A 14424-nucleotide genomic window follows, 5' to 3' on the forward strand; every position below is an offset into this window, starting at 1 on the left:
TGAAACACACTATATAAATATCATTACATTTAAAAAAAATCATTGCAAGACTGTCTTTCTCTTTCTAAAGTTTGTGGGTTTCACTGAAAGGGGTCTTACATACACTTAAACTCTTGTCTTTCCTAGCAGATGTTATATCACCAAATATCACCATGATTTTGGGCTATTCATTGCTGCATCATTGAGATTCTCTCTCTTTGAGTGTTAACTTCCATCCATCTCTTTCAACATGACATGTTGGATACTTGAGCTGGGTATAGTGTATCCAATTATTGTCTTGAAGGGATCATTTTCATACAATGTAGCAGTGACAGTAATGAACCAACACATCTACTCACTCACATCTCTCTATATGGAGTTTCTTTATTGTCACACAGATTACATATGACTCTGGCAGAAAATCTGTCAATCTAAATGTCTATAGTCACATAACATTTCACGTTGGATCAACATCCAATTTGGCACATGATAGCAGAAGACTGGTCACATGATCATCAGATGACGTAGACTCCTTTGCTAGTCTCATCGCTGATGACAGCAAGACGGCCAACATGTGTTTACACTGGATCAGAGAAAAAACAGAATGAATCCTTTACTTTTTCCATGATGGAATGGCAAAAAGTTAAGCATTCAGTACAATAATCTTTGGATGAGTAACCTTACAATCACACACACACACACACACACACACACACTCACACACAAAAGTTGTACCTTGAGGGGTAATTGACACTTTAAAAATTGTTTCCATGAAAGCACACATACATTGTACATGTGTATTCAAGCCATAAACCTGTAAAACATTTTTGAGTACATTTGGGGAAAAATGGGAAGGTTTGAATGTTTGAATATGAGGCCCACATATGCAACATTGCCATCCTTGGAGCAACAGTTGTTTTGATAGGTAAAATGTACCATCTCTTTGGGAATGTACAAGAACGTAATACATGTATTATAAATCCTGTACATAATCATGGAAAATGCATACTTTGAAGAAAATTTTCATTTTGACAAAATGTGATAGTGAGATATCAATTATGAACACAAATTATAACTTTACCAAGATGGCACCTCCTAGATGACACAAAGTGGGACTCACTGAATTTCAGTATTTTGCCTCATTTCTGTCAAATTCACACTCATATTCAGCTTATGTTCACATTTTGCATGTTACTCTCTGATTTCAGATCTCTTTCTCTCTCCATAAACCATGTTCGATATAGTGGGAGTACACGGTACCATCTGGTTTGCGGAAAATCATATGAAAATGTACCACTCTATATGATTGCCCTTTTGAATACATGTATTTGATATTTTTCATTTGGAAATTACTAATCAATGGATGAAAGCTTGTGAGCCATAAGAGAAATAAATTGAATATAATTTCTAGCACAAGTAATTACTCACCATGGGTGCATCTTGCCTCTTGATTACTGCAAGAGAATAAAATTACTAGTTCTTGATAATTCTTACAAACAGTAAACAAAGTAAAACATTGGGCAGTCAGTAACACAAGCAAATACACAATAAATGACTGTTGTTGAGCATTTCTAGATTAACATGGTAGATACCATGGAACACCTTGGTCAGGAGTCAGAATATGGTTACAAAGGCAAACTAAAAAAACAACAACATATATTTACACACACATACACACACACACACACACACACACACATACACATACATATATACCCGTTGTATATAAACCAGGGCTAGTCCTAGCAGCGGCCCAGTGGCCTGGTGGCCTGGGGCAAAAAATAAAAATAAACTAGAAATGTCGCTAAGGCGACTGGTATGCCTCCGCCATAAGGCATGATTCTTGTAATAGGTCTATAGTACATGTGGACAATGTGTGATTACATCTTCACAAAATTGGCAAAATATCAAAATGACAAGTTTGTCACAAATGTGTTGAATGTTCACCTTCCTTGACCTAGGTTTAATTGGATGAATAGGAGAGCATGTATTTGGGGATTTAGGGACCTTAACTTGACTTTGACCCATTCATATTGTTTATGTATTGAGTAATTTTCAAGGTATGGAGAAGAGTGCAATTTTTGTATTGAAAAGTACATTGTTACCATTTTCATCTGGCCTTTGACCCTACAATTCATAGGATAATCACTGTCAGGCAGAAAATGCATAAATATGTAGAAAGAGTCAAGATAACTTGAGCGACTTCCGAGATATGGAGGAAAAAGTTAGTTCAGCACTTTCCCTTGATCTTTGACCTTTTGACCTTTGAGGCAAAAAAAGAGAGAAAGTTTCCAGAGAATCTCTATTAGGTTATACATGCATACACTAAGTGTCAAAAAAGTAATCCTGCTGGCATTGCATAAATATGAGGGAAATAGTACAATTTTGGAGTATTGCCCTTGACCTTTGACCCCTGACCTTTGACCCCATGAACCCTAAATTCTCTAGATAATCACTGCCAGTCAGTACATGTATATATACTAATGTTCCATGAAGATACCTTGAACAATTTCCAAGTTACGGAGAAAAAAGTGAAGTTTTAATATTTTTACTCGACCTTTTGACCTTTGACCTTTGACCTCATGACCCCAAACTTTCACCTGAGAATCTTAATTGGGTAATACATGTATACACTAAGTTTCAAGAAAATATCTGCAGGCATGGCATAGATATGGTGGAAATAGTGAAATTTTATGTATCTGACCTTGACCTTTTCACCTTTGCCCTTGAGCATGTGCGCCCAACAGTTGATAGGCACAACTTCACCCCGTAATACACATACATGCCAGGTTTTATTAGGCTACCTTAAAAGGTTTTTTAGTTACGCTGTCCACAAAATTCATTACGGACGGACGGAAGGACGGACGGACGGACAACCCGAAAACATTATGCCTTCCGCACCACTTCGTGGTGGAGGCATAAAAAATATATAGGTTAAGCTACCAAATTTCCCAAAAGGCTTAGAATCAAAGCATTGATTCAAACTAGATTGTCATGTTTCCATTTATTTTGGGACACTACATCTTTTTTTTTCCCAGGCCACCAAAATTTCAGATTTAGAGATTTTAGAATCCTGAATAGGTCACCAGAAAATAAAAGAAGAAAAAGTTAGTGACAAGCCCTGTATAATTAGGAATCCAGGTGTGATGGAGGAATAACTGCTGGCAGAGAAAGACAAGGCAATCGCCAAATTGTGTCTCGCTCATTCGCGTACAAGGAATTAATATTTTTTTATAACTCCCAGAAGTTAATTGACCTGCTTATGACCTTTGACCTTGTGGTGACCTTCAACACCCTAAGGGACATTTACCATCCAAGTTTGGTCACAAACGGACAAAGGATCAAAAGTAATGAGCCATAATCGAAACGCGCCATAAAAACTTAACATTGGGCCCTAAAAATTTGTTGACCCCTTTCTGTGACCTTTGACCTTGTGATGACCTTTAACTCCCCAAGGGACATCTCCCGTCCAAGTTTGGTAACAAACAGACATAGGGATCAAAAGTTATGAGCCACAATCAAAACGCGCCCTAAAAACATAACATTGGGCCCTAAAACTTTGCTGACCCCTGTCTGTGACCTTTGACCTTGTGACGACCTTCACCTCCCCAAGGGACATCTTTCATCCAAGTTTGGTTACAAACGGACAAAGGGATCGTAAGTTATGAGCCATAAACGAAATGGGCCCTAAAAACTTAACATTGGGCCCTAAAAGTTCGTTGACCCCTGTCTGTAACCTTTGACCTTGTGGTTACCTTCAACTTCCCAAGAGACATCATCTCTCACCATCACCCAAGTTTGATTGCCATTGTAGCAACATGTGCTGAGTTACGTGTGATAAGAGAGTCTTGCAAGTAAACTTTAACGTATGACCTCAAATGACCTTTGACCTTATCATGTGACCTCTTACGGCACCATAACATGAAGGTACCCCCAGTGCATCCATCACCCAAGTTTGATTGCCATTGTAGCAACATGTGTCGAGTTACATGTGATAAGAGAGTCTTGCAAGTAAACTTTAACGTATGACCTCAAATGACCTTTGACCTTATCCTGTGACCTCCAACGGCACCATAACATGAAGGTACCCCCAGTGCATCTATGACCCAAGTTAGGTTGTAATCCAAGCAACTTATGTGAAGTTATTTGTCAAAAGAGAGTCTTGCAGGTAAACTTTAGCATAGAAAAGAGAGTCTTGCACATACTCTTTAATATATGACCTCAAAATGACCTTTGACATCATCACATGACCTCTGACAACACCATAACATGAAGATACCCCTAGAGCTTCTATCACCCAAGTGTGGCTGCCATTGCTGTAACAGTTGCCAAGTTATGCATCATAAGAGAGTCTTGCAGGTAAACTTTAACATTTGTGACGGACGACGGACGGACGACGGACGAACGCCATTTGGATCCCTTAGTCTCGCCTTCACCTCCGGTGGGCGAGACAACAAAGTGAACATACTGCAATGTCTGCCAGCAGTCATTCCTCCGTCACACCTATACATAACTAGAAATGTCGCTACAGTGACTGGTTATACCCCTGCCAAACAACATTTCATAAGCTTTGGTCAAAACAACATTTGATAAGCTTTGGTCAAAAAACTGAGGAAGTAGTTAAATCCGCAAGATCTTTCCTTGATCTTCTGCCATTAATATGCCGTTACCATGGCAACGTACTTTCGGGTACTGTCGAAAAATGCGTCTTGCACATCTACAACCAAAGGCACACATCTGTACCAAGTTTCATGGAAATTGGGCAAAAACTGAGGAAGTAGTTTGCAACACAAAATTTTCCATCATTTTGGCTCATAATATGTGAGCTGTTACCATGGCAACATACTTTTTGTCACTGTCAAGAAATGTGTCATGCCGACCTAAATCCTAAGACAAACATTCAATATGAATTCCATGAGAATTGGAAGAACACTGATGAAGCAGTTTTGCCATGAAGCATTTTGCCCTATATTTTACCAACATGCCGTTACCATGGCAACGCACTTTTTGCCACTGCGGAAATATGTGTCTTGCACATTAACATATTCAGATGAACATCTGTACCTAATTTCATAAAAATTGATCAAAAACTGTGGGAGGAGTTCGCGACGCAAGATTTGTACCCATTTTTGCCCATAATATGCCGTTACCATGGCAACGTACTTTTGGGTACTGTCAAAAAATACGTCTTGCACATCTACAACCAAAGGCACACATCTGTGCCAAGTTTTATGGGAATCGGATGAAAACTGAGAAAGTAGTTCGCGACGCAAGATTTGTACCCATTTTTGCCCATAATATGCCGTTACCATGGCAACGTACTTTTGGGTACTGTCAAAAAATACGTCTTGCACATCTACAACCCAAGGCACACATCTGTGCCAAGTTTTATGGGAATCGGTTGAAAACTGAGGAAGTAGTTCGCGACGCAAGATTTGCAACGGACCGACCGCCGGACCGCCCGACCGCCCGACCGACCGCTGATTCCTATATACCCCCTTCAAACTTCGTTTGGCGGGGGTATAAAAATAATGCAGCACCCATCACGTACAAGGTTGCTTTTTTGCGTTTTTGTATGCGTCCCATGCCCTTGAAAAAGACTGGTAACTCAGTTGAAAGCTCAGAATTAAAGACAAAGTGAACATACTGCAACGTCTGCCAGCAGTCTTTCCTCCATCACACCTATACATAAAAACAAGGCAATCGCCAAATTGTGTCTCGCCCATTCGCGCACAAGGAATTAATATTTTTTATAACTCCCAGAAGTTAATTGACCTGCTTATGACCTTTGACCTTGTGGTGACCTTCAACACCCTAAGGGACATTTACCATCCAAGTTTGGTCACAAACGGACAAAGGGATCAAAAGTAATGAGCCGTAATCGAAACGCGCCATAAAAACTTAACATCGGGCCCTAAAAATTTATTGACCCCTTTCTGTGACCTTTGACCTTGTGATAACCTTTAACTCCCCAAGGGACATCTACTGTCCAAGTTTGGTCACAAACGGACATAGGGATCAAAAGTTATGAGCCACAGTCAAAACGTGCCCTAAAAACATAACATTGGGCCCTAAAAGTTTGCTGACCCCTGTCTGTGACCTTTGACCTTGTGACGACCTTCACCTCCCCAAGGGACATCTTTCATCCAAGTTTGGTTACAAACGGACAAAGGGATCGTAAGTTATGAGCCATAAACGAAATGGGCCCTAAAAACTTAACATTGGGCCCTAAAAGTTCGTTGACCCCTGTCTGTAACCTTTGACCTTGTGGTTACCTTCAACTTCCCAAGAGACATCATCTCTCACCATCACCCAAGTTTGATTGCCATTGTAGCAACATGTGCTGAGTTACGTGTGATAAGAGAGTCTTGCAAGTAAACTTTAACGTATGACCTCAAATGACCTTTGACCTTATCATGTGACCTCTTACGGCACCATAACATGAAGGTACCCCCAGTGCATCCATCACCAAAGTTTGATTGCCATTGTAGCAACATGTGTCGAGTTACATGTGATAAGAGAGTCTTGCAAGTAAACTTTAACGTATGACCTCAAATGACCTTTGACCTTATCCTGTGACCTCCAACGGCACCATAACATGAAAGTACCCCCAGTGCATCTATGACCCAAGTTAGGTTGTAATCCAAGCAACTTATGTGAAGTTATTTGTCAAAAGAGAGTCTTGCAGGTAAACTTTAGCATAGAAAAGAGTCTTGCACATACTCTTTAATATATGACCTCAAAATGACCTTTGACATCATCACATGACCTCTGACAACACCATAACATGAAGATACCCCTAGAGCTTCTATCACCCAAGTGTGGCTGCCATTGCTGTAACAGTTGCCAAGTTATGCATCATAAGAGAGTCTTGCAGGTAAACTTTAACATTTGTGACGGACGACGGACGGACGACGGACGACGGACGAACGCCATTTGGATCCCTCAGTCTCGCCTTCACCTCCGGTGGGCGAGACAACAAAGTGAACATACTGCAATGTCTGCCAGCAGTCATTCCTCCGTCACACCTATACATAACTAGAAATGTCGCTACAGTGACTGGTTATACCCCTGCCAAACAACATTTCATAAGCTTTGGTCAAAACAACATTTGATAAGCTTTGGTCAAAAAACTGAGGAAGTAGTTAAATCCGCAAGATCTTTCCTTGATCTTCTGCCATTAATATGCCGTTACCATGGCAACGTACTTTCGGGTACTGTCGAAAAATGCGTCTTGCACATCTACAACCAAAGGCACACATCTGTACCAAGTTTCATGGAAATTGGGCAAAAACTGAGGAAGTAGTTTGCAACACAAAATTTTCCATCATTTTGGCTCATAATATGTGAGCTGTTACCATGGCAACATACTTTTTGTCACTGTCAAGAAATGTGTCATGCCGACCTAAATCCTAAGACAAACATTCAATATGAATTCCATGAGAATTGGAAGAACACTGATGAAGCAGTTTTGCCATGAAGCATTTTGCCCTATATTTTACCAACATGCCGTTACCATGGCAACGCACTTTTTGCCACTGCGGAAATATGTGTCTTGCACATTAACATATTCAGATGAACATCTGTACCTAATTTCATAAAAATTGATCAAAAACTGTGGGAGGAGTTCGCGACGCAAGATTTGTACCCATTTTTGCCCATAATATGCCGTTACCATGGCAACGTACTTTTGGGTACTGTCAAAAAATACGTCTTGCACATCTACAACCAAAGGCACACATCTGTGCCAAGTTTTATGGGAATCGGATGAAAACTGAGAAAGTAGTTCGCGACGCAAGATTTGTACCCATTTTTGCCCATAATATGCCGTTACCATGGCAACGTACTTTTGGGTACTGTCAAAAAATACGTCTTGCACATCTACAACCCAAGGCACACATCTGTGCCAAGTTTTATGGGAATCGGTTGAAAACTGAGGAAGTAGTTCGCGACGCAAGATTTGCAACGGACCGACCGCCCGACCGACCGACCGCCCGACCGCCCGACCGCCGGACCGCCCGACCGCCGGACCGCCCAACCGCCCGACCGACCGTCCGCTGATTCCTATATACCCCCTTCAAACTTCGTTTGGCGGGGGTATAAAAATAATGCAGCACCCATCACGTACAAGGTTGCTTTTTTGCGTTTTTGTATGCGTCCCATGCCCTTGAAAAAGACTGGTAACTCAGTTGAAAGCTCAGAATTAAAGACAAAGTGAACATACTGCAACGTCTGCCAGCAGTCTTTCCTCCATCACACCTATACATAAAAACAAGGCAATCGCCAAATTGTGTCTCGCCCATTCGCGCACAAGGAATTAATATTTTTTATAACTCCCAGAAGTTAATTGACCTGCTTATGACCTTTGACCTTGTGGTGACCTTCAACACCCTAAGGGACATTTACCATCCAAGTTTGGTCACAAACGGACAAAGGGATCAAAAGTAATGAGCCGTAATCGAAACGCGCCATAAAAACTTAACATCGGGCCCTAAAAATTTATTGACCCCTTTCTGTGACCTTTGACCTTGTGATAACCTTTAACTCCCCAAGGGACATCTACTGTCCAAGTTTGGTCACAAACGGACATAGGGATCAAAAGTTATGAGCCACAGTCAAAACGTGCCCTAAAAACATAACATTGGGCCCTAAAAGTTTGCTGACCCCTGTCTGTGACCTTTGACCTTGTGACGACCTTCACCTCCCCAAGGGACATCTTCCATCCAAGTTTGGTCACAAACGGACAAAGGGATCAAAAGTTATGAGCCATAAACGAAATGCGCCCTAAAAACTTAACATTGGGCCCTAAAAGTTCGTTGACCCCTGTCTGTAACCTTTGACCTTGTGGTTACCTTCAACTTCCCAAGAGACATCTACCATCACCCAAGTTTGATTGCCATTGTAGCAACATGTGCTGAGTTACGTGTGATAAGAGAGTCTTGCAAGTAAACTTTAACGTATGACCTCAAATGACCTTTGACCTTATCATGTGACCTCTTACGGCACCATAACATGAAGGTACCCCCAGTGCATCTATCACCCAAGTTTGATTGCCATTGTAGCAACATGTGTCGAGTTACATGTGATAAGAGAGTCTTGCAAGTAAACTTTAACGTATGACCTCAAATGACCTTTGACCTTATCCGGTGACCTCCAACGGCACCATAACATGAAGGTACCCCCAGTGCATCTATGACCCAAGTTAGGTTGTAATCCAAGCAACTTATGTGAAGTTATTTGTCAAAAGAGAGTCTTGCAGGTAAACTTTAACGTAGAAAAGAGAGTCTTGCACATACTCTTTAATATATGACCTCAAATGACCTTTGACATCATCACATGACCTCTGACAACACCATAACATGAAGATACCCCTAGTGCTTCTATCACCCAAGTGTGGCTGCCATTGCTGTAACAGTTGCAAAGTTATGCATCATAAGAGAGTCTTGCAGGTAAACTTTAACATTTGTGACGGACGACGGACGACGGACGGACGACGGACGGACGCCATTTGGATCCCTTAGTCTCGCCTTCACCTCCGGTGGGCGAGACAATAATGCAGCACCCATCATGTACGAGGCCGAGCCCACTTCACCTTTATACATATTGAGGTGAAGTGGGCTATGCAACACTTCCATGCGTTCTCCAGTTCTTCATTGCATTACCCAAAGTGAATGACAGAGGGCAGCATACATGTTTTCTTGATAGGCACTGCTTGATTTGGGGGCCTAGGCTAGTACTATCAGTTCCTCCCTGTTTCTTCGGTGTTCATGTGTGATTCTTATCGATACTGATAAGTTTTGTGAAAAAAAAAACACGTCATGTGATATATTGCAATTTTGATATATTGTTCACTCTCGATTCAAACGTCATGAGTGCAACTGAACCAAATAGGCAAGAAATTCACTTCTATACCCGAAGGTTGGCATTCGTTCAGTGTACTAGTATATCTGACAGGTATGAACTAAAACAACCGCACAAAATATTTTGTTGATTGCTCACTTGGGGTTTAAATGCTCATTTAAAATGCGCTGCAAATAACACAAATCCCCCCCCCACACACACACACACACGCACACAACAACAACAACAACAACAACATGATGGAACCCAGCAGGGCTAAGCACTAAAATCAAGTTCACTTTTCAACCATCTTGCAGAATGTGATCGACTACGAAGAACACAGCATACATGATGGAAGGCTACCTGACAAGTTCAGTGAAAATCTGTCACGGAGTTTTCAAAAAGAAGCTGAAATTGTAAAAAGTATTTATAAAAGCATGAGGCATGCCAGACATTTTAATATATGAGGTCAATAGCACAATCAGGGTATGCAATTGCGTAACAGGGGAAAAATGAAAAAAACTTGGTGAAAATGCTTTTTTTTGCTGTTTGTTGTAGCGGAGTGTTCAAATTTTCATTTCATGTAAAGAAAGAGTCCAAATTTTGCATTTTTTTGCGCATAAATTAGCATTTTAATTAGGGGGGTCGAATTACATTAAAATGACTAATACAGTATATTGGAAAAATTCATTACAAAAAAGGAGAATGTTTTTTTCATCTGATATTGCTGAACTTCCTGATAAATATCCCTTTCATTCACCACCAGCACATAGCCATGACATATCACAAAATATGAATAAATGTCATATTTTCACTTCTCGGAATGGATGATCAATTTTGTAGGCATTATTTTGAATTCAAATAAAACCACTTTTACATATTTTATCATATTTCAATTTTTTGCCAAAGAGTGAAGAGGTGAAACTTTCAGGAATAGGTAAAAGACATATATTGGCCATTATTACAAAGTTTTATGAAATTAGGGCTGGTACTTTGAAAGATATGATATTTTTCATTAAAAAATCATCTGTACAGTTTGACCTTGAATGTGTGCACAGTGTTTGGATCCATTCTCATGTTTGTAAACACAGATAGAAGAATGAATATGAGATTTATGATGACTTGACTCGATATCCAAGCTATGACACTCAAACAGTGACATATTAAGCCAAAATACTATGATTTTGCTTATATCTTTAGAATTGAACATGCATTGAAATATGAACACTGAACACTTATCATATCACCTTCATGCAGTACAACATGGGCATGGATCGGTCTTTTTTTTTTCTCAGCAATTTGTAAAAATATAAAAAAATAAGTTCTTATTGCTCAAATTTGCTAAAATTTTCACACAATAGATTTCTACATATGTACAATTCCTGGCTTAAAAAACAAGGATATTCAATAAGGGGAAAAGATTCTTTTAAGTAGTCAAATTAGGATATACCTCATTGAAAATACTGAAAAACGGCTGCACTTATTTTCCTCAGCATTTGAAAATGGCTCAAAACTCAAAACCGGCTGGACATTTATTGGCAAACAGCACACCATATTGTAGTATGTCTTCAGTACTTTAATGAAAAGCAGAAAAATAAGCTGTTTCTCCATGCATAGCTGTACAGCATGGGTTAAAAGGTCACAATGTCACAAAAATAAGCCAGCATTACACTCCTACCAGGACGGGACTTCAGACCTCATAACTTTCTCCAGCTGAAAGGACCACTCTTATTTATTGCATGCTAGATGCAAGCAATGCCAGGAAGAAATCCATTAATTTGATACCAAACACATAGGGGTAGACTTAAAATATGGACCTCAAATCTTGATTTTACGTAAGTTGTAAAACGCTTTTTTTGACGCATTACATGGGTTTTTGGGACTTTTTGGTAATCAATTTGTGATAATTAACAGTAAATGAGAAGAAATTAGCTATTGTATTACCACATGTGATTACTGATGTCTTAGCATGCTGCATGTGAATTTTTAAGTCAGTTGGTACATTCTTTTAGAAGTTACAATTTTTTAAACTGAGAAAGTCATGATTGCATACCGTGATTGTGCTTATCACCATGAGCTAATAGTTCAGTGTACATTCATGTGTATCCATGGGATTATGGCTTACCTGAAAATGCAAAAAATGGGCAAGGACAATACTGGGCACTTGGAAGACAAAGATATGGTGTTCCAGAACTGCCAACAACCTGTGTGATACAGGAAATAAGCAAAGACTTAATACGTGGAGAATGCAGTTTGGCCTATTGAAAATCACATACAAGGAGACCAAAGGCTTGCAGTACCCTTTCTACAGGCAGAAAGCAATCAGAACATTCAGTTGACTTTGCCTCTGCTAGTATCAAATTCAATTTTAATTTTGGAGCTTAGCACAAAACAGACATGACACAGCTAAACTGATATTCTATTGGTGATATGAGTGTAACCAGGAGCTATTTTCCAGAAAAAAAAATAACAAAATAAAATAAACCTTATCACTGAAAAACGAAAGAACTAGAGCAACTAGACTGTTGTCCGTGTGTAACTGGGATGTCTACACCTTCTCCAGAAGTCTGTAGGCCTATATTCTGCCAAAGGGACATCATTGTGGCCCAACATTTACATATTGACAAAAGTTTGTGGATCATAATTTTATCATGACAGATGGAGAAACGATCTGATAACTAGTATGCCACAGGCTCCTTTCGGCAGAGGCATGAGGCACAGCAAGCAATATAGAAACCATCGGGTACAATAACAAAATCATGAACCTGAATGAATGTGTAATTCTATCTATGAATAAAGACACTGCAATAAATGAATTATGATCAATGTTGACATCAGAGACTAACAAACCAACATGTTTACCTCATATACTACTCTCCCAGAGGGGGTGCCTGTTAATTTGGTCACATTTTGGTGGTCAATGAGATCCAAGGCTTGCAGTAAGGGAGGACCAAACATGAAATGCAACCTGGTTAAGAGACAGAAATAAACCAAATATTCTCAAGATACTGCTGGTACACACTAGCATCACTGTAATCTTCATGTGTGCACTTCTTCTATGAACAACATACAGATATCAAAATGATCCTTCAACAAGCTACTCAAGCAAACTCTACAGCAATGAAAACTATACATGAAAGTAGCCTGAAAAAAAAAGTAAATATGCAGGATTTCCTTAAATGAAAACTGTGAAATCCTTGCTTATCGGTGTCTAAAATTCATAGTCTGTGAATGCTGTGAGGTCTAGAACTTCTGACTTTATTTTTGAAGCATGCTGCCAAAGTATTTTGAAATAGTGTAAGTTCTATAGTGAAATTTAAAACTTTCATGAGTTTGCTTTGATTTTCAAGTCACATACATTAGAATTGACACATTGCTACTTACTATATTATTGTTTATTTGTTTTCTTACTTACGCTGACAGTATTTCATCGGTCACTGCAAGAGGAAAGAGAAAACAAGAGCAGTTAAATGAAGATATCAACCTCAGATCCGTTTCATACACTGAATCTTTGAGCAAGGGCATTTCAACTGTTTTTAGGACATCAAGAAAATAATAACAGAAAATGTTATATCATCTGTCATGTAAATTTTCCTTTTATCTCGATACAGAATAAACAGAACTTTTCTTTTCAATAAATTTCTCTACAAATTTATCTCACATAATTTCATTCAAAGTTCTAAATAAAGACTTACATTCACAGCATTTTTTTCTCTGTGTGTGTCTTATTGGGTGGATTCCTGCTATTATCAAAAATATTCATGACTTCTGAAATCTGAGGATCCAAATATGCAGGGTGCCACCATACTTTTTGTTCTTTGTATCCTGAATTTGGCTTCCAGGTTAACTAAATACACTAAACAGCAAGAGGAGCAGTACAGAATGAATTTTACAATGGTATAAATTGAATGTTTGAACGAAACACAAGAACACTAGACTCTACACAACAAAATCTTCTATGGTTCTCTCAAAATTTATTGTCAACAGTGCCTCAGCTTATGTTGCAAGTAATGACAAATTTAGAACACATGACCACACATAAAATGATTGCTATGAATGTTAATTTGTATGCAAACTAAACACTTTAAATTATCTTTTATACTTACAAGTTCCATGCTCCTCATGAACAGCTTTAGCATGCTGCAGTAACTCAAGATGAACTTCTTCTGTGACCTTTGCTGCCATACTTCCTGACCTGTGAAAGGAAAAAAATAAATAATGGTAATCTATCACAATTTCAATTTTGTGTTATCTACACGATATGATGCATTTTAAACTACCACAGAAAGTAGAACATTTTTGAAGGGTACTTTCATACATGAACTAGTGAGGCAGCAACCACAGGAACACACAGAGACTCCAACTCTCCCGTTCTCGACGGGAGATCTCCCGCCGAAAACCCATTTTTGCAAAATCTCCCGTTCTTCCGCTTGAGATTTAATTTCTCTCGCCCTGGCTCTGTGTCTCCCGTTGGAAAGGATTTCTTACTTTATACTGCTACTGTATGTTGACAAAAAAGCCTTAGATAGCACCTGAGAGCATCTAGAACCCTAGGAACTTGGCGCTTCGCACACATCAACTTGGAGTCTCCCGTTTGCTAGGGGT

At 39.4% G+C, this 14424-nt stretch overlaps 1 protein-coding gene across 1 annotated transcript; it reads right to left on the reverse strand.

Moving 5' to 3' along the window:
• Window positions 1-378: 378 nt before the first annotated feature.
• On the reverse strand, window positions 379-14004 carry LOC139736404 (zinc finger SWIM domain-containing protein 7-like). The gene is made up of 6 exons (XM_071647155.1): window positions 13926-14004; window positions 13235-13256; window positions 12682-12787; window positions 11945-12023; window positions 1408-1433; window positions 379-562 (listed from the first exon to the last, which is right to left on the reverse strand). Exons 1-6 carry the CDS (start codon window positions 14002-14004, stop codon window positions 437-439), a joined length of 438 nt encoding a protein of 145 aa, XP_071503256.1. The 3' UTR covers window positions 379-436.
• Between the last annotated feature and the right edge of the window lie 420 nt (window positions 14005-14424).

Source organism: Diadema antillarum, unplaced genomic scaffold (genome assembly GCF_040938485.1).
Source record: "Diadema antillarum isolate AM-2024a unplaced genomic scaffold, OU_Dant_1.0 seq00000644_RagTag, whole genome shotgun sequence".
Lineage (NCBI taxonomy): Eukaryota > Metazoa > Echinodermata > Echinoidea > Diadematoida > Diadematidae > Diadema > Diadema antillarum.